Source organism: Saccostrea cucullata, unplaced genomic scaffold, assembly GCF_032062105.1.
Source record: "Saccostrea cucullata isolate Sc308-1 unplaced genomic scaffold, CSIRO_AGI_Scuc_v1 ctg1, whole genome shotgun sequence".
NCBI lineage: Eukaryota > Metazoa > Mollusca > Bivalvia > Ostreida > Ostreidae > Saccostrea > Saccostrea cuccullata.
The window spans coordinates 1509153-1524744 of NW_026920581.1; the positions used below are offsets into that span (position 1 = coordinate 1509153).

Below are 15592 nucleotides of genomic sequence, written 5' to 3' on the forward strand. Positions count from 1 at the left end.
TGAGCTCAATGGGCTTTCTTTTTTTTCTTCTTTTTTTTTTTGTTTTTGTTTGTTTGTTTGTTTGCTTGTTTGTTTTTTTTTTGTTTATGGCACCCAGTAATATGATTCTTGATACTTTATAATTATATATTTTCCACGTTCGGATTTGTTCAAGTTTAAAGAAAAATCAGCAATGTACTTCTCGTAATTTAGGTGGCATCAAAAGTGTTTTAAAACGAAGTACATTGTACAAGTGTCCACAATGAAGTGTAGAAATGTAAATTGTCAAAATAAACAAATTCTCTTCTTTTATAATTTTAAATCTCTCGCGCACTTAACTAGTGTCTGGAGAAATTTAGACCCTATGTAAACGAGATTCCTTTTGTCGAGATAATCATCCGTTGTTTAAATTCGGTTTACCAGCTTGCACTAAATCAAACAAACCGTCAGAAGTTTTGCATGTCTTCAGTGTGACGTATTGTACACGGGACAAAGGGATATTAGGCTTAGTCTATTACATACACTGGGGCAGTATGTCAACGCCTTTTTGATACCATAAGGTAAAAAAACTGTCTATTTTATTAACCAATATGTAGACTAGATAAATCTTTATTACCGACGTATTCTCCATAGAAAAAAATTATTGTCAGTATTTTGTTTTTATTTCTTGGGTAGGCAACGTTTTAAGGTGGAAAAAGTAATGATTTATGTTGGCCTATTATATGTTTTACAAATAAATCTTTTTTTTTCATATAGAGCAGTAAACATTTAGTTGAGCTTTTTTTTATCTATTTACATTGGTCGTAAACCATAAAGATGTACTATTGGTTGTCCGCACGTCTGTCCGTATGGCATATTGTTTCCAGAATGCCGCCTCATCCTTTATCGGTCTAGCTCCTCTAACCTTGCGCACGACTATAAACTATAGTATGTATTTGTTTTATTGCTAGTTTTTATATGTTTTACTCCATCGAGATCGGGGGAATGATCTGCATCTTTAAAATAAAAAAAACATACCGGTAATTTTTCAAACAAACAGCAGTGGAATTTCTTGGTAGGAAAATGGTCACATAGCTATATACCGGTAGATGCCACATCCTGAACAGTCTGAAAAATACTAGCATTGGCAAACCACAATTATAATCACATTTCATTTAGTACAGTTTTCAAGTTTTGTGAAGCCATTGTTCCTTAAATGGGAAAGAAACTTGCAGCCGCAATAGAAAATATATAAAGTTAGTTTACATGGTTTTGGAGAGAAAAATCTTTGGAAGAACAGTTAGGATAATGCATTTTATTTGCCATTTAGGCCAATAGGCCTCGTGATTTTTTTTTTCCACACCCAAACTTTGATTTCTCTTATTTTTAAATGTACGTGACAATTTTCAACCACTTCCCTTTTAATAAAAGAAATCAATATTGATTGGACATCTATCTCCTTCATGGAATCCCGTGGTTTCTATGTTTTCGTCTATTATGTGTAAATAATGTTGATCCATAATCCTGTGTTGCTTGAGATGATAAAAGATATATTGCATTTTGTGTGCCATGGAATTTGTTTAATAATACTATAAAATTAGTTCGGATTTAGAAGTTTTCTAAAATTAATAAAATTTATTGACGTACTGGCGTTTGTATGTTCTAAGTCTCTACATAAGCAGAAAAGTCGTCATCAGTGTAATGAAATGGATATTGGTTAAAGTCATAAAGATCAATCAGGTATAGTGATATCCTTAATACTAGTGAACTATACAGATTTGTGGGAGGGGGTCCTTTATCGTGGGAGCTTACGAAATTTGATATCTCTTGAGTTTCAGTGGCCATCTTGTTAATCAGACATAGATCATCGAAAGGGGCGATTTACATATAGAAAACATTGAATGATACATACAAAAAGATGATTTTCGTAGCAAAACCTGTATTGGCAAGTACCTGCAATGCTTACAATCAAAGTACTGAAAGTACTGAAAAGCGGTTAGCATGCTTTCATCGAATATGTATTGTGTACAATCACAAAAAATGCATTGAATGATGATATTAAGTAGGCATGCATATCTTTTTTCCAGTGTCATCAGTAAGAAGCAGACACAATGAATTTTGTAGTACTTAACTAAATGGTATAACCAATAACATCCCAGACTGATGTCTCAAATGTTTGTTTCAAAATATCAACCTGCGATTTTCAGTTTGAAAAAACAGAAAGTTCAATTTCAAAAATTTCTCCCTAATTGTCTCCATTGGTGGCGTCCAAAAGTGCTCAGAACGAAAAAAAAATTATGTTGATGTTGCCAATTTTATTGACTTTCTATAAAGGCTCTATAGCAAACAACTCAAAAAGAAAATAAAATGATAATTCAAATTCTTTAGATAAATTGATTTGGAGTACTGTACATAGATCTTTAGCTGGCTAGTCTGAGAAAAACGGATGGACGAGCAGAGAATTAATTACGGTAATTTCAGAGAGCTTCAGTATCGTAGGCTCACTGCGGGTCAGCAGGTGGGTTAATTCATACTATCTATTCCTACTTTTTGAAAATGAATTTTTCCCTGGAAACAAAGCTTTTATCATCTTTTAAATAATTTCAATTGAGAATAAAAAGAAGAAAAAAACAAACGTTTCATTATGGAAGTAATCCATAACTGTACAACTTACTTAAGTATTTTTATATAAAGGCTTTCTTCGTGTACTGGTATAACTTAAGTTAATTAAAAGGATGCCTTAATATTTTGGAAAATAAAAATTCGATTGAGAGATTCTCCGATGTTTTGCAGTTGGTAATAACCTTCAACCCCTTTAGCCAGTAATTAACCCGTCCTCCCTGTGCCTTGACCCCCTGTTCCATTCAGGCTTCAATTTAACACATAAATCGGAAATGCCTACTGGTTTTCTTGTAGCATTGGATTCAAATATATTTCCTGCTATACATTTCTTCCTAAAGTTTAAATCTAACGCGTTGATAATGTTATCAGCTTAATTTCATGCTGACTTCGAATTTCGTCACAGGGCCAGATCGCCATCAGCTGATGTCACGGAAATTTAATCTCGACACCAAATGCTTCTATACATAAACTTTTTTAATACAACAATTATAAATTTATTTCATTGACAAACAAAATCAGAAAAAAAATTAAAAACCAAAAGATTATGTTGTTTTGATAGTCTTGATTTTATTTAACATATTTTATATGTGTTAGAAACAAATCGTAGGTACTAGGTAGAGGCTTTGTTGAAGTTTCCGTTGTCGATAGGTAGCGCCTTATGGAAGTTTCCGGTGTCGACACATGCCATAAAGCGGCTAGCGAAGCTAACCGCTTAAAAATGATTTTTTTTTTTGCACATTTGATACTAGTATTAATGTCTGTTTGTGTGTGTGTTGGGGGGGGTAGGGTGGTATACTTTGCAAGCTGAAAAAATAGGTGGCCTCTTGTAAAGGGATATGGGTTTTAAAAAATTCGAAATGAAAAAAAATATGAATATTTAGATCAATGCCTATACATAATTTCATAAGCATTTCCATTTTTAGCTCACCTGAGCCGAAGGCTCAAGTGAGCTTTTCTGATCACATTTTGTCCGGCGTCCGTCTGTCTGTCTGTCCGTAAACTTTTCACATTTTCGACTTCTTCTCAAGAACCGCTGGGCCAATTTCAACCAAACTTTTCACAAAGCATCCTTGGGTGAAGGGGATTCAAGTTTGTTCAAATGAAGGGCCACGCCCTCATTCAAGGGGAGATAATTGAGAATTAGTGAAAATGTGGTGGTATGTTTTAAAAATCTTCTTCTCAAGAACCACTGTGCCAGGAAAGATGAAACTTATGGGTAGTGTAGATTCAAATTTGTTCAAATCATGTCCCCCGGGGGTAGGGCGCGGCCACAATGAAAATACCAAAGTTTTACATAGAAATATATAGAGAAAATTCTTTAAAAATCTTCTTCTCAAGAATGACAAAGCCATAATTCATCAAATTTATATGGAAGCATGCTCAGGTAGTGTAGATTCAAGTTTGTTCAAATCATGACCCCCGGGGATAGGGTGGGGCCAAAATGGCCGACCAAAGTTTTACATAGGAATATATAGGAAAATTCTTTAAAAATCTTCTTCTCAAGAATGACAAAGCCATAATTCATCATATTTATATGGAAGCATGCTCAAGTAGTGTAGATTCAAGGTTGTTCAAATCATGACCCCCGGGGGTAAGGCGGGGCCAAAATGGCCAACCAAAGTTTTACATAAAAATATATAGGAAAATTCTAAAAAAAATCTTCTTCTCAAGAATGACAAAGCCATAATTGGGAGTCCTTTATCGGATCATATTTATATGGAAGCATGCTCAGGTAGTGTAGATTCAAGTTTGTTCAAATCATGACCCCCGGGGGTAGGGTGGGGCCAAAATGGCCGACCAAAGTTTTACATAGAAATATATAGGAAAATTCTTTAAAAATCATTTTCTAAAAAATAGCAAATCCATGATTGGTCATGGGACTAGTTTTGGATTTAAACTTTACAATAAAAAGCCATTTTCTACTTTTTCCTACCCTTAGTGCTCAGGTGAGCGATGTGGCCCATGGGCCTCTTGTTTCGGGAAAGGTCCCATGTTTCTGGAGACGAGCATAAGATGTTGTCGACAGACAGGCGGACTTAAAAAGTTACTTAAATTAGAAAACTAAGGCTAAATCTCCTTGAAGAAAACAGTATTTATTAATAAACCTGTTCTTTTTAAAACATTACTTATATTGTGTATCTCTCTATTAAGAAGGCAACGGATTAAGTATATTTGTTTTTCCACGCCATTGTTAACAAGGGGAAATTTAAACTTCTGACTCTGTAGAACACCAAAAACATAAGTAAAAACCTTTATTAAGGTTATCTTAAATGTAAATATTTCTGTTTTTCCTTGTTATTACATACGATCTTGCTCTTTTCACAGTCTAATTCTAATTACAATGTACATGTACTAGTATACAGTATATGATGTTCTATGTTCTTAGATTATTTGGGTCATGAAATCTTGTTTTAATTCAGTTTTTACTTTATTTCGATAAAGATGGGAGAAATAGTAAAACAACTCAATGATGAACAGCGTGGAAAGGAATATATGCGCCAATCCAATCAACCAAAGTTTTTATACAAAGAATTCAGCAGACCCGTCCGTGCCGCTAACCATTTGGAGAATCGTCTGATGCTGGAACGGATCGCAAAAGCTGCGCATCTCAGCAAACGCAATCACTTTAAATACGATCGAGAACTTGACATGATTCACGAACTTGAGAAAACATTAACTATAAAATCTATTGATTTTGATGGTGAGGAATTTCATAAAGACCACGAAAAACGCCGTCATTTTCCTTTCACCAAAGTGCATACAGTGGCCGATATTCTGGACAGAGTTCCTAATAACTGTGTTTTGGAATTTGGACCTGGGAATCAAATTATTGAAAAAAGACCAAAGAGCAAAAGAAACATGTACAGTCAACCATTTGAGAACGATAGGCAACATTCACGACCCGCAACAAGTCAAGGGAAACAAAAATATCCAGCAGTTCTGCAAAAGAATGGCAAGCAGTTGAGGTCCCAGTCGGCATTTCAACGGTCCACGAATAAGTTGCCGCATGGTCTTCAACCTCGACCAAACACCAGCCACTCATTACGAAAACCGGGACCAAAAGGGGGGAGTTCTCCAGGAAATCAAACGGCAAATAGACTGACCATAAATATTTTGTCCCTCAATCGCCCTATGACAGGAATATCTCAAACAAAGGCTAGTGATTCCGACGGACAGTTTTGTACTAAGAAGGGCTCTGATTCACCAAATGAAGATGAACACAAATCTAAATCATATCGTACTCTAAAGGATATGTTCACATATAAGGAGGATAATGAACCACCTGTACCCGACAAAAAAGTCGAGTCTTTGAAAAGATTAAAGGCGAAAGAGAAGCTGACTTTTCAGAGTTTAGATTGTCGTGTGAAGGCATTTACAAAGAAACTATGTAAATCAAGGCAATAAAGTTATTGGAAAGTTTCTCAAGTTCAACCGTTTTCAAAAATGTCTTGTTCCGTATGTTGTGATTTGTGAAACTCACGTTGTGCTTAGTATTTTATTTTACAACAAGTTTCCACGTTTTTGTTTAGATGGATTGCTTATGTAATATCCTATGTTGTAAGTTCTATCTGAACTCTAGCTGCAGAACTGTAGCGTTATGGTTTTAATTTTCGTCTTTGACCATAAAACTGCAGATCAGCGCACGGGTTGGAGAGAATTTCTCCACTTTCCAGCATTGGTCAATCAACTACCCTTCACTCCCTAATGCAAGACACATTCTTTAACCAATCTGTATATTTTATCCACCTCCCAACCCCTTATAGTCGTCTTTACAAACTAATAAACTCGCTTGATTTGGATTTTTTGTCGGATGGAAGAAAAGTTATTGAAGTGGTGAAATTCTCCCAAATCGTGCGCCAAAAATTGCAAGTTTTATTCGCATTACGGGATCTGTAGTATTATGGTCAACGACAAATATATAAAACTATAACGCTTCAGTTCTGCACCTATTTGAACTCTCACTTTCATAACTTGTGATATAGAACTAAAGGCCGGTATACACGATGAGATTTGTAGTATAATACAAGTATTATAATACTTTTGTATTATAATACTTCCTTGTACACACGCTAATACAAATCTTATAAGATTGTAAATAAACTACGTATTCCAACGTGTTTTCCCCCGCCATTTTTCTCTCTCTGTCAAACTTATAAAAATGGAGGCTGAGGCTCTGATAGCAGTGTCTATCATCGTATTATGCACTGCTTGATATATTCCACAAGCCCTTTTCCCCTTCCCATTAAGCCACGAGTTTTTCGATGTCTTTACTTGTAAAGTCTATCATTATTATTTACCATGTGCTTTTTTTAGTAATGATAAAAATAGGATGACCCGTAGTGTCATTACATTTCATTGGTTGAAAGTGATAGGTAAGCTAAGACTTGTATTAGAAAATAGAGCATTGCTCTATTCTTAATACAGTTTTATAAGATTCGAAAAATCTTATGATACACTGTATTAAGAGTGTATACACAGTAAGATTTTGTAGTATAATACAAATCTTATAATACAAATCTTACCGTGTATACCGGCCTTAATGAATATTTAAAAAAAAAAAGCATTCAAAAAACTTAATTTCTGAAAAAGAAAATATCAGTCAAATTATATTCTTTTACCGTATGTACATGTACCGGTATATACAGGGTGTTTCACAATAAATGTCACACATCTAAATGGGCATACTCTGAATATCGAACATGATACCAAAAATATCAAAGCACTTAAGTTAAGCACATTGATCTAAAATTATTATGTTGCAAAATATCGGGAAAATTTAAATAAACCAGGAAGTAACTGATGATATAATCAGTGATGTCATAATTTTAGCTCTTCTCAAAATTGCGTAAAACTTGCAGCAAAAATTTGTTGTAATTTTTTATTATAAGAACCGTTTACGATATTTTATATATTTTACAGGGGGTGATGATAAAAAATAACTAGACCAGAAATTACTGTCTACTTTTTTTCTATTAAGAATAATTAGAGGGTTTAAATTAAATTATAATGTAAAGATGAAAGACAAATAAACCCTGCCTCTTCTTCACCCAACCCTACCCCACTATGGCACGCCGATTGGTTCAAAATTATTTTCTGCACAACGATCAAGATTTTATACACGAGCTAGATGAAAAATATACACGAGTAAAATAAAAATGCACGTATAGGTAAAAATTGCACATAGTTTGAAAGATTTTAACACAAACATAACGAAAAATACACAAATCCGAAATTTTTTACACGATCTAGGGGTATAATATGCACAAACAAAAAATCTGAAATTGCACGAGCAGAGGAAACTAAAAATTACACAAACAATTTTACTGCGCATACAGCTGCGCATATCATTATTATGCACATAGAATATTCATCGTGTTCTTGGTTTTCTGTACTCTTTATCTCTTCAATCATGTATACTTAGCTGGATGTAATCGAGAATGGAAATAAAATGGCGTTGACGATGGCATGTGCTTTACTTTGCTTTTTTATTTCTTTGCTAAACCTCGATCCGATTTCTAGCTAATGTCAACCGAACAAATGAAGTGTTTTCATGTGATCTATATATATGGAATACTTCAAAGTTTTTCAAAATATTATGTTTTTCTTGTATTGACCGAGATCCTAACTAATATATGAAAGTATATCATTTGATGACAAAAATTGTGACAAGAAGGAATCGTATAATGCGAGGTAAAAAACAACAACATTGCATATGATGCTCTCGACTCCGAACTAAACGATAAACAGTGCGGCTGAATAGGATCTTGATTTTCTAAAAAAAAAAAAAATTGTTAGAATTATTATTATTTTTTTTGTTTGTTTTTTATTTAAATAAACTCTCTATAGCTTTTGAAAAATTCTAATTTATTGATACAATTTTAACGGAAATTACTTGTATAAATATAAAATTAACACTTGCATAATCAAACGATAAATAAAGTTGATTATTCATGAAATTGGCAGAATTATTGCTGATTATAATCATTAAGCTGTAGAATTAATTTTGGTACTCTTCATTTGTACCTATTTTATTTCCTTTACCACTCGGAATAGGAAATTATATATACCTTTATTCATTTTATTGGATATATATTTTTTAACTTAAAAAAAACTTGGTATTACTTTAGATGTACACAGCATGTATTTAGATCTAACGTCAAACATAAAAAATATTTTATTCTAATAACACATGTATTCATTATTAACTTATAAAATATCAGGATATCAGTTTTGGTTGGAAATCTTCTGCATACTTTGTTATGAATTCCTTCCATGAAATCTCATATTTTCAGTTATAAGCTACTCAATAAAAACAAGACATTTCTTGTAAGCGTTATCCTCATTCGTAATGGCGATTGCATGATAAATGTTTTCATTTTAATAAAAAGGACCAGATGAAAGGAAAATATATATACTCTATGTGCTTTATGTACATGCGCTTTTGTGTTTTGTTATTTTTAAAACATTGTGATTTACTAAGTACATCTATGCTTACAATGTTACAAATAGGAAGCAATAAAAAAATTAGAATGGATACAGCAGTGTAATAGAACGTGTTTTATCACTCTTGAAAAATGCAAATAATTTATGTTCTTTATGGAACTCGATGTGTGGCAACTATTTTCCAAGACAACAAATTCTGTTTACATTTCAAATTCGACTTCATGATTTTTAAAATTATTTTCCAAACACTAAGTTTCTTGTAAGATTACCTTTTTTTTTTACCCATGAAATACATGTAAATGGCCATTATGAAAAAAGAACATGTTTATACATGTACTTGTATTATTATGAAACGAAATTAATCGTCAATCAGGCCTGTAGACCCCCCCATCCCCCCTCATTTTCGAGTATAGATTTTGCTATAGTAAATTTTCCTTTACATGCTGGTTGACCCCAACCCCCAATTTTTAACTGTTGTTAGGTCGAGCGCAGGCAAATCCCAGGATATCGTACATGTACCCTTAAATTCTTAAAAATATATTTCAGGCACGTAGCATCAGAAGGGACCTGCCCCCCTCCCCCTTCGTTTTTTTGTTGTTGTTATTTTTGTGTAAAATTTCAACTGAAAAGTCCCCTTTTTGTTGCTGGATTGGAATTGACGGTGCCTCGATCACTACGTCAACGAAATAGGATTTTCGAGATTTGACGCTTTACCTTTTTTCTGCTTGTTAATTAGAATGTTTAGGTATAATTTGCCCCCCCCCCCCTCCACACTTTAAAAAGCGATACTAAATGTGTATCAGCATAATATAACTTTAAATTGTTTAACTCCTTTATATGCATCTTACCTATTCAAAATAATCTACAATAGAAAAACAAATTTCACATAAGTAAAACACTGTATAATTTTACTACGAGTTATTTTTAAAAAAATATATTCGTTTAATATTAAAATTAAAGTTGCGCAATTATTTGCTCGTTTTTTTTTTTACTGTTTACTTCTAAAAATGTATCGGGCAAATTCCACAACCCAGATGGCAGCAACATTGCTTAAAAATCTCTGAATGAATTGCTAGAAACCTTCAATCAAAAGGTAATTATTGATGCGTCAAATAACTATAAATCGATTAGCGTACAGGTGTCTTTCATTCCAGCACCAGCAGGGAGCAAGGAATCTGTCGATATGAAAACGTCACACATCCACAACCTTAATTATTACCAAAGTACACACAGTGGGTGATGAAGGAAAAGAGTTTCATTTGTTGTTAACTCTCCTGTATTACCTCACGCTGTTTTTATTTATTTACCTTTACTCTGATATTATCATTGTTTTGAACTTTCAAAAGATATTGCTATTTAGAGGAATGACGTAAAAAATCTAACAATTAAACACGCAACTGATAATATATATGCACCCCCCCTTTTACGTTTTCTATACCTGACTGTGTAGAATGTTTTTAATAGAGGGGTGTTAATTGATATGCATATTGTGTACCTGTCAATTTTTAAATGTATAAAACACAATGTGCATATTCTTGAGAGTCTAGCGTAATTCTGAAAGACAATCTTTTTTAAAAGATTGAATAAATATTGTTAACACATTACTCATCCTCTTTTTATAACGTTTCAAGCATCCAAGCCACACTGAGCTGTTCTCTAATGAATATTAATGAAATGTGCGCAATGAGGATGCGCCGTATATTATGTCGATGTTGTATTCTCACTTGTGCAGTTTTCGTTTTTACGTTTGTGTAATTTTCTCATTATATCGTGTAAATATTTTCTTGATTGTGTAGTTTTTGTATAGTTTGTGTATATTTCAATAACTTTGCATGTATTTTCCGCACTTTGTGTAAGTTTTGACTTGCTCGTGTAATTTTTGTTTAAGGTCGTGCAGAAAATATTTTTGAACCAATCGGCGTGCCATACCCCACCCCCAAAATATAAAGAAGAGATGAGAACAATATCAGAGTGAAGTCGATCATTGAGAAAACCTCATGAAAGTCAGATCTGAGTTTAGGAAGATGGGTTGTAATAATGCCAGTAAGTGTATCAAGAGTATTTCGAAATCTTAAATTTGAGTTAAGGATGCCTACATACAAGATTTCAACGTTTAAAGTCAAATGACATTCAGAGCCGGGGTAAAAGTTTGCAAGGTTGACTGAAAAGGAAGAGTGAAAGAAGTGGATACCAATTAACACATACTGGTAGTTCTGAAACGAAACATTTATTTAAATGCAACTTTAAATTAAAAATAGATATGCACTTTGGGGGTTTTAAAAAGCCAGATACGAGTATAAAACAAAAAATGTCTCAGAAATCTGGGGAAACTTACAAAACAGTGATCAGAAATTTATAAACATTAGTCTCTTCAGTTATTTACGACAATGTTGGGAAAACACTTCGAGAAAAACATTTAAGGATTTGTTGCCATAGTAACTGAGGTGGTGGATTTTGGATAGTTCTGACTAAAAAAAATAATTTTGAATATATGCCGATTAAAATGATATATAAAATGTGTATGTAGCTTTTGTTGTTATTTATCTATCTGTCTTTAGATGTGTGACATATATTGTGAAACACCCTGTATGTACATGTACATGTAAATATGGAAAAATGTCGCCACTTTTATTTTTGTTTGTCCGCATTAAACTATTTTACTCCCAATAGTGAAATAACCCCAATGCCTTTTTCATTAAAATGTCCGTGTCTTCATAAATTTAATTAGGTCTAAGTCCAGGAATATTTCTTCAGTGTACAATACATTAATTAAAGGAAGTAAGCATCGTCAAAAATATTTCAAATAGATTCATACTCCCTGCTTATTCTCTTTAGAGAAGTGACCAGTCAGGCTTTCGCCTACATCCACATTGATGTGGTCTGAAGTTTGTCCAATTCTCTCAAGAAAGTAATGCCCTGTTCACACGGAGAGTTTAATTCGAATTAAACGTAAAGTTACTGCGAATTAGCTTCGATTAGCGTTCACACGGAGAATTTAATGCGAATTAGTTTAATTCGAATTAGTTTACTGCGCATTAAATTACTTCGCATTAGCTCCGTGTGAACGCTAAGCGAAGCTAATTCGAATTAAATTCTGACGAATGCGCAATGGCAAAATTAAGTCAAATGCCACTTGTTGGTGGTCAGCTAAAGGTACTTGTGCTATTTTTGAGTGAAGAACTAATGAAAATTTTGTTAATCATTAAATGTGTATAATTCCAATCTTCATTTCATCTATTGATTTCCTGTGTTTTGATTGGACGAGAGCACGGTTAAGAAAAAGTTTACACATCGATGAATTTTTTCAATCAGAACTACTTTCTTGATCAAGCTTCCATGTTATCGTATAAACAATGAAAGCAGTTATTTCTGGTCTGTTTTGGCTAAATTATGAATATAAGAAGCTTCAAATTTAATTAATTAAAACAAAACTGACATCAAACTGGACTGACCAGCTGACAGAGCCATGAAAATGTTTATGTCACTGTCCGATCACGAGTGTGAATTTTAAAAATCGCTGTCTCGACGTTCATCGTGTTCATAATACGAAGAAAATCAGCTCACTTTGTATCGTTTTGACAAGGAAAAGAAACGTACCTCAAACTCTTGCCCATTAGCATCAAATTCATGTTTACTTTCTATATATTGTTCCTCAATCTTTGAACAAACAAGTGCAAATCGAAAGGGTCGTCGGTCTGCAACTTTCGCTATGAGAGTTGTCGTTAATGTCAACATGGGCATGGTCAAGGACGAACTATTTTTAAGTAAACTCGTAATTACGATATTTGATGACTTAAACAATATTCGATAAGTCTTTATAAGTTACTTTATCGATTATTTTGACAACATAAACTGAACTCTATCGAAATTCATCTCGATTACGTTCCTTTGCGGTAAAATGTATTCCTACGCCGTCCAGAAATAACGGATTGTATGGAGGCCTCAAAGAGAAATAATTTAAATATTTCTTAAAATTCGATATTGGAATTATAAGAATTAAACGTTCTTTTTGAAAAATTTATCGATGTGTAAACTCTTGACATTTTACTCACAAACTTAACATAAAAGTGCTTCGCACTTTTATTTAGTTTGTGAGTAAAATGTCAAGAGTTTACACATCGATAAAGAATGGGTGGACTTAACTGGCCAGAAAAAATGCCCTAAATTTAAGTTTCATAAAATGTTTGTAACAAGTCGAGCGGACCCTTGTCACAAAATAAAAACTCCATTGTCAGGCATAACAAGTTTTTATTGAGGATGGCAACAATCAAACAACAACAACAAATGAGATGCTGACCATTCAGACAATCAATTGACCCGAAAAAAAGGGGGGGTGAACTTGTCTTGACTACACTTAATACAGTTTATTTATTTATTCTAGTATCTGCAAACAACCTTAGCTCTCAGACTCGAAGTGAAAATAACTTTGCGTAAATACTTGCGTTAAAATAATTATGAATTTATTTTTAACATGCGTCAATCCGGACAGTCCCTAAATATCTATATTCTAAATCTGTACTGAATATCTCCAGCAATCAACTTTATTAATGCCTAACTTACAAAGAAACTATGCGTAAATTATCCCGAACATATGAATATTCCTAAAATGACTTTATTTTCAGCTTAAGCAAATCCGAACAAATACTGCCAAATCCGGACAACCCATTCCGGACAAGAATAACCTATGTGAACTTAACTGTATGAACTATTCTGGACATCCGAACAAACGATCCGGACAACTATCAAAATATAATTCTGTCATAAACTATAACCAATTAACTTCTGAACTTGGAAACAACTAATAGAAATGTTCCGGTCATAAGTCCTAATTAATAACTCGAACTGTAAACAAACAAATTACTGGTCTACATGACTGGAATAATTCCTCTACTTATAATACTGTCCTGTCCGGACGCGCGAGTCTTTATAAAAATTAGCATCATCCACTACAAGATCTATCATCTTGAATACCTTAAGCTTTCTCTGAGGATTTGGTTCAAGAACTAGCAACCACAAGGGATGTAGAGTCAAGATTGAGTGTCGAGATGCTGAAATTGGGTCCTATATATAACCTTCTATCACCAATCAGCGTTTGTCCTTTTTGTCCGGAAAATAATTGACCAATCCAAACGCTGTACGGATCTATGGAAAATCCGAACAATATACAATCTCCGGACAAGCTGAATTAAAACCCTTAATAAACATTTAATGAACAATACAAGACTTTGTCCGGATAACTTTAATTATATGGACACTAAAATACGTAATTAGTTTAATAAATGAAATTATCCAAGACTACCTAGTTTTGTTATAAAAATCAAGTTTCGAATCTAGGCGCCTTCAGAAGTAGTGCGCGTAGTGATATACGCAAATACGGAAGTGCGACTTCACAACATAGTTCCTAGGATAGATCGATAAAATAAGACAATAGTTCACCATCATAAGGTAAATAAGGGACAAAAATATTGGTCAGCATCATAGTACAATAATTCAAGATAAAAATAATGTACAACATGGTTAAATAATGAGAAATCAGGCAGCAGAATCACAGGTGACAAGATGAGTAGTGAAGCGGTCAATCAGACGAAGGAAACGCATGTTAAAGTACACAAGAAGTTCGCGAGCGGTAAAATGACGATTTCACATAGATGTAAGTAAAAGAATACGCTGGTACTGAACAGAGATCAATAACCGGTAATTATTAACAACTGTAATCTGTTAAAATGTATTATTTTACCGTATTTACGCAGAAACTTAGAGAATAAAATTTGTAAACAAACTATTGAAAATGGGGGATGTTGTCAAAACACGATCGGTAATACTGCAAGTTTTGTAAACAAAATCTGAATAAAAATAAGACATAATAAATGCTGCTTAAGCTTAATTAATAACTTTAAAGTCATGTACTATGATTATAGTGTATCTCCATTCAGAATAAATTAATTGTAAACAATACAAGAGTAAGCACATGAACAGCTGATGAAGGTCTCACATATTACATGCTTATTTTTTTGCATCATATAAACCCCCGGTATTTTAACTGTGTATTCATGGTACGGATGGGAATTTAAAACACTTTTTTCGAGGTAAACTAAATAAATATCGAAAGCATGGTGCCTGAAGATTTCTTGAATATCAATAGATAATCAGGGTCACGCGTTTTTCATCGTCTGAATACATAGTCAGCACATGTTTGTCGGCTGTTCTTAAGAAAACTGTAGTTGTATATTGAACAAAATAATGTTATATCAAAAGGAGAAGAGCCGACAAAAGTGTGCTCACACTTAATTTAACAAAAAACATGTTCAAAACAAACTTCTCGCTTCCATTGAAATGTCTTCGATTGACCTGTTAAGAGCCATTCTCTGTAATGATTTGAAATTTTATATAGGAGCTGTGGCACGCATAGTCTCAGAATTTCTCCAGACTCTCTATGATAAAAGTCATTGATATCCTAAACTGAAATCAGGCAAAAATTGGTTGCTATGTTTTATAGTTACCATGGCAACATGTCTTAAAGTTCGAAAAATGGCATTTTTTAACATTTTTAGAGCCCCATAGTTAACAT

At 33.4% G+C, this 15592-nt stretch overlaps 1 protein-coding gene across 1 annotated transcript; it reads left to right on the forward strand.

Annotated features, from left to right (window-relative positions):
* The first annotated feature begins 363 nt into the window (after nt 1-363).
* On the forward strand, nt 364-5985 carry LOC134251681 (uncharacterized). Its single transcript, XM_062734093.1, has 2 exons — nt 364-539; nt 5023-5985. Exon 2 carries the CDS (start codon nt 5023-5025, stop codon nt 5983-5985), a length of 963 nt encoding a protein of 320 aa, XP_062590077.1. The 5' UTR covers nt 364-539.
* Nucleotides 5986-15592: the final 9607 nt, after the last annotated feature.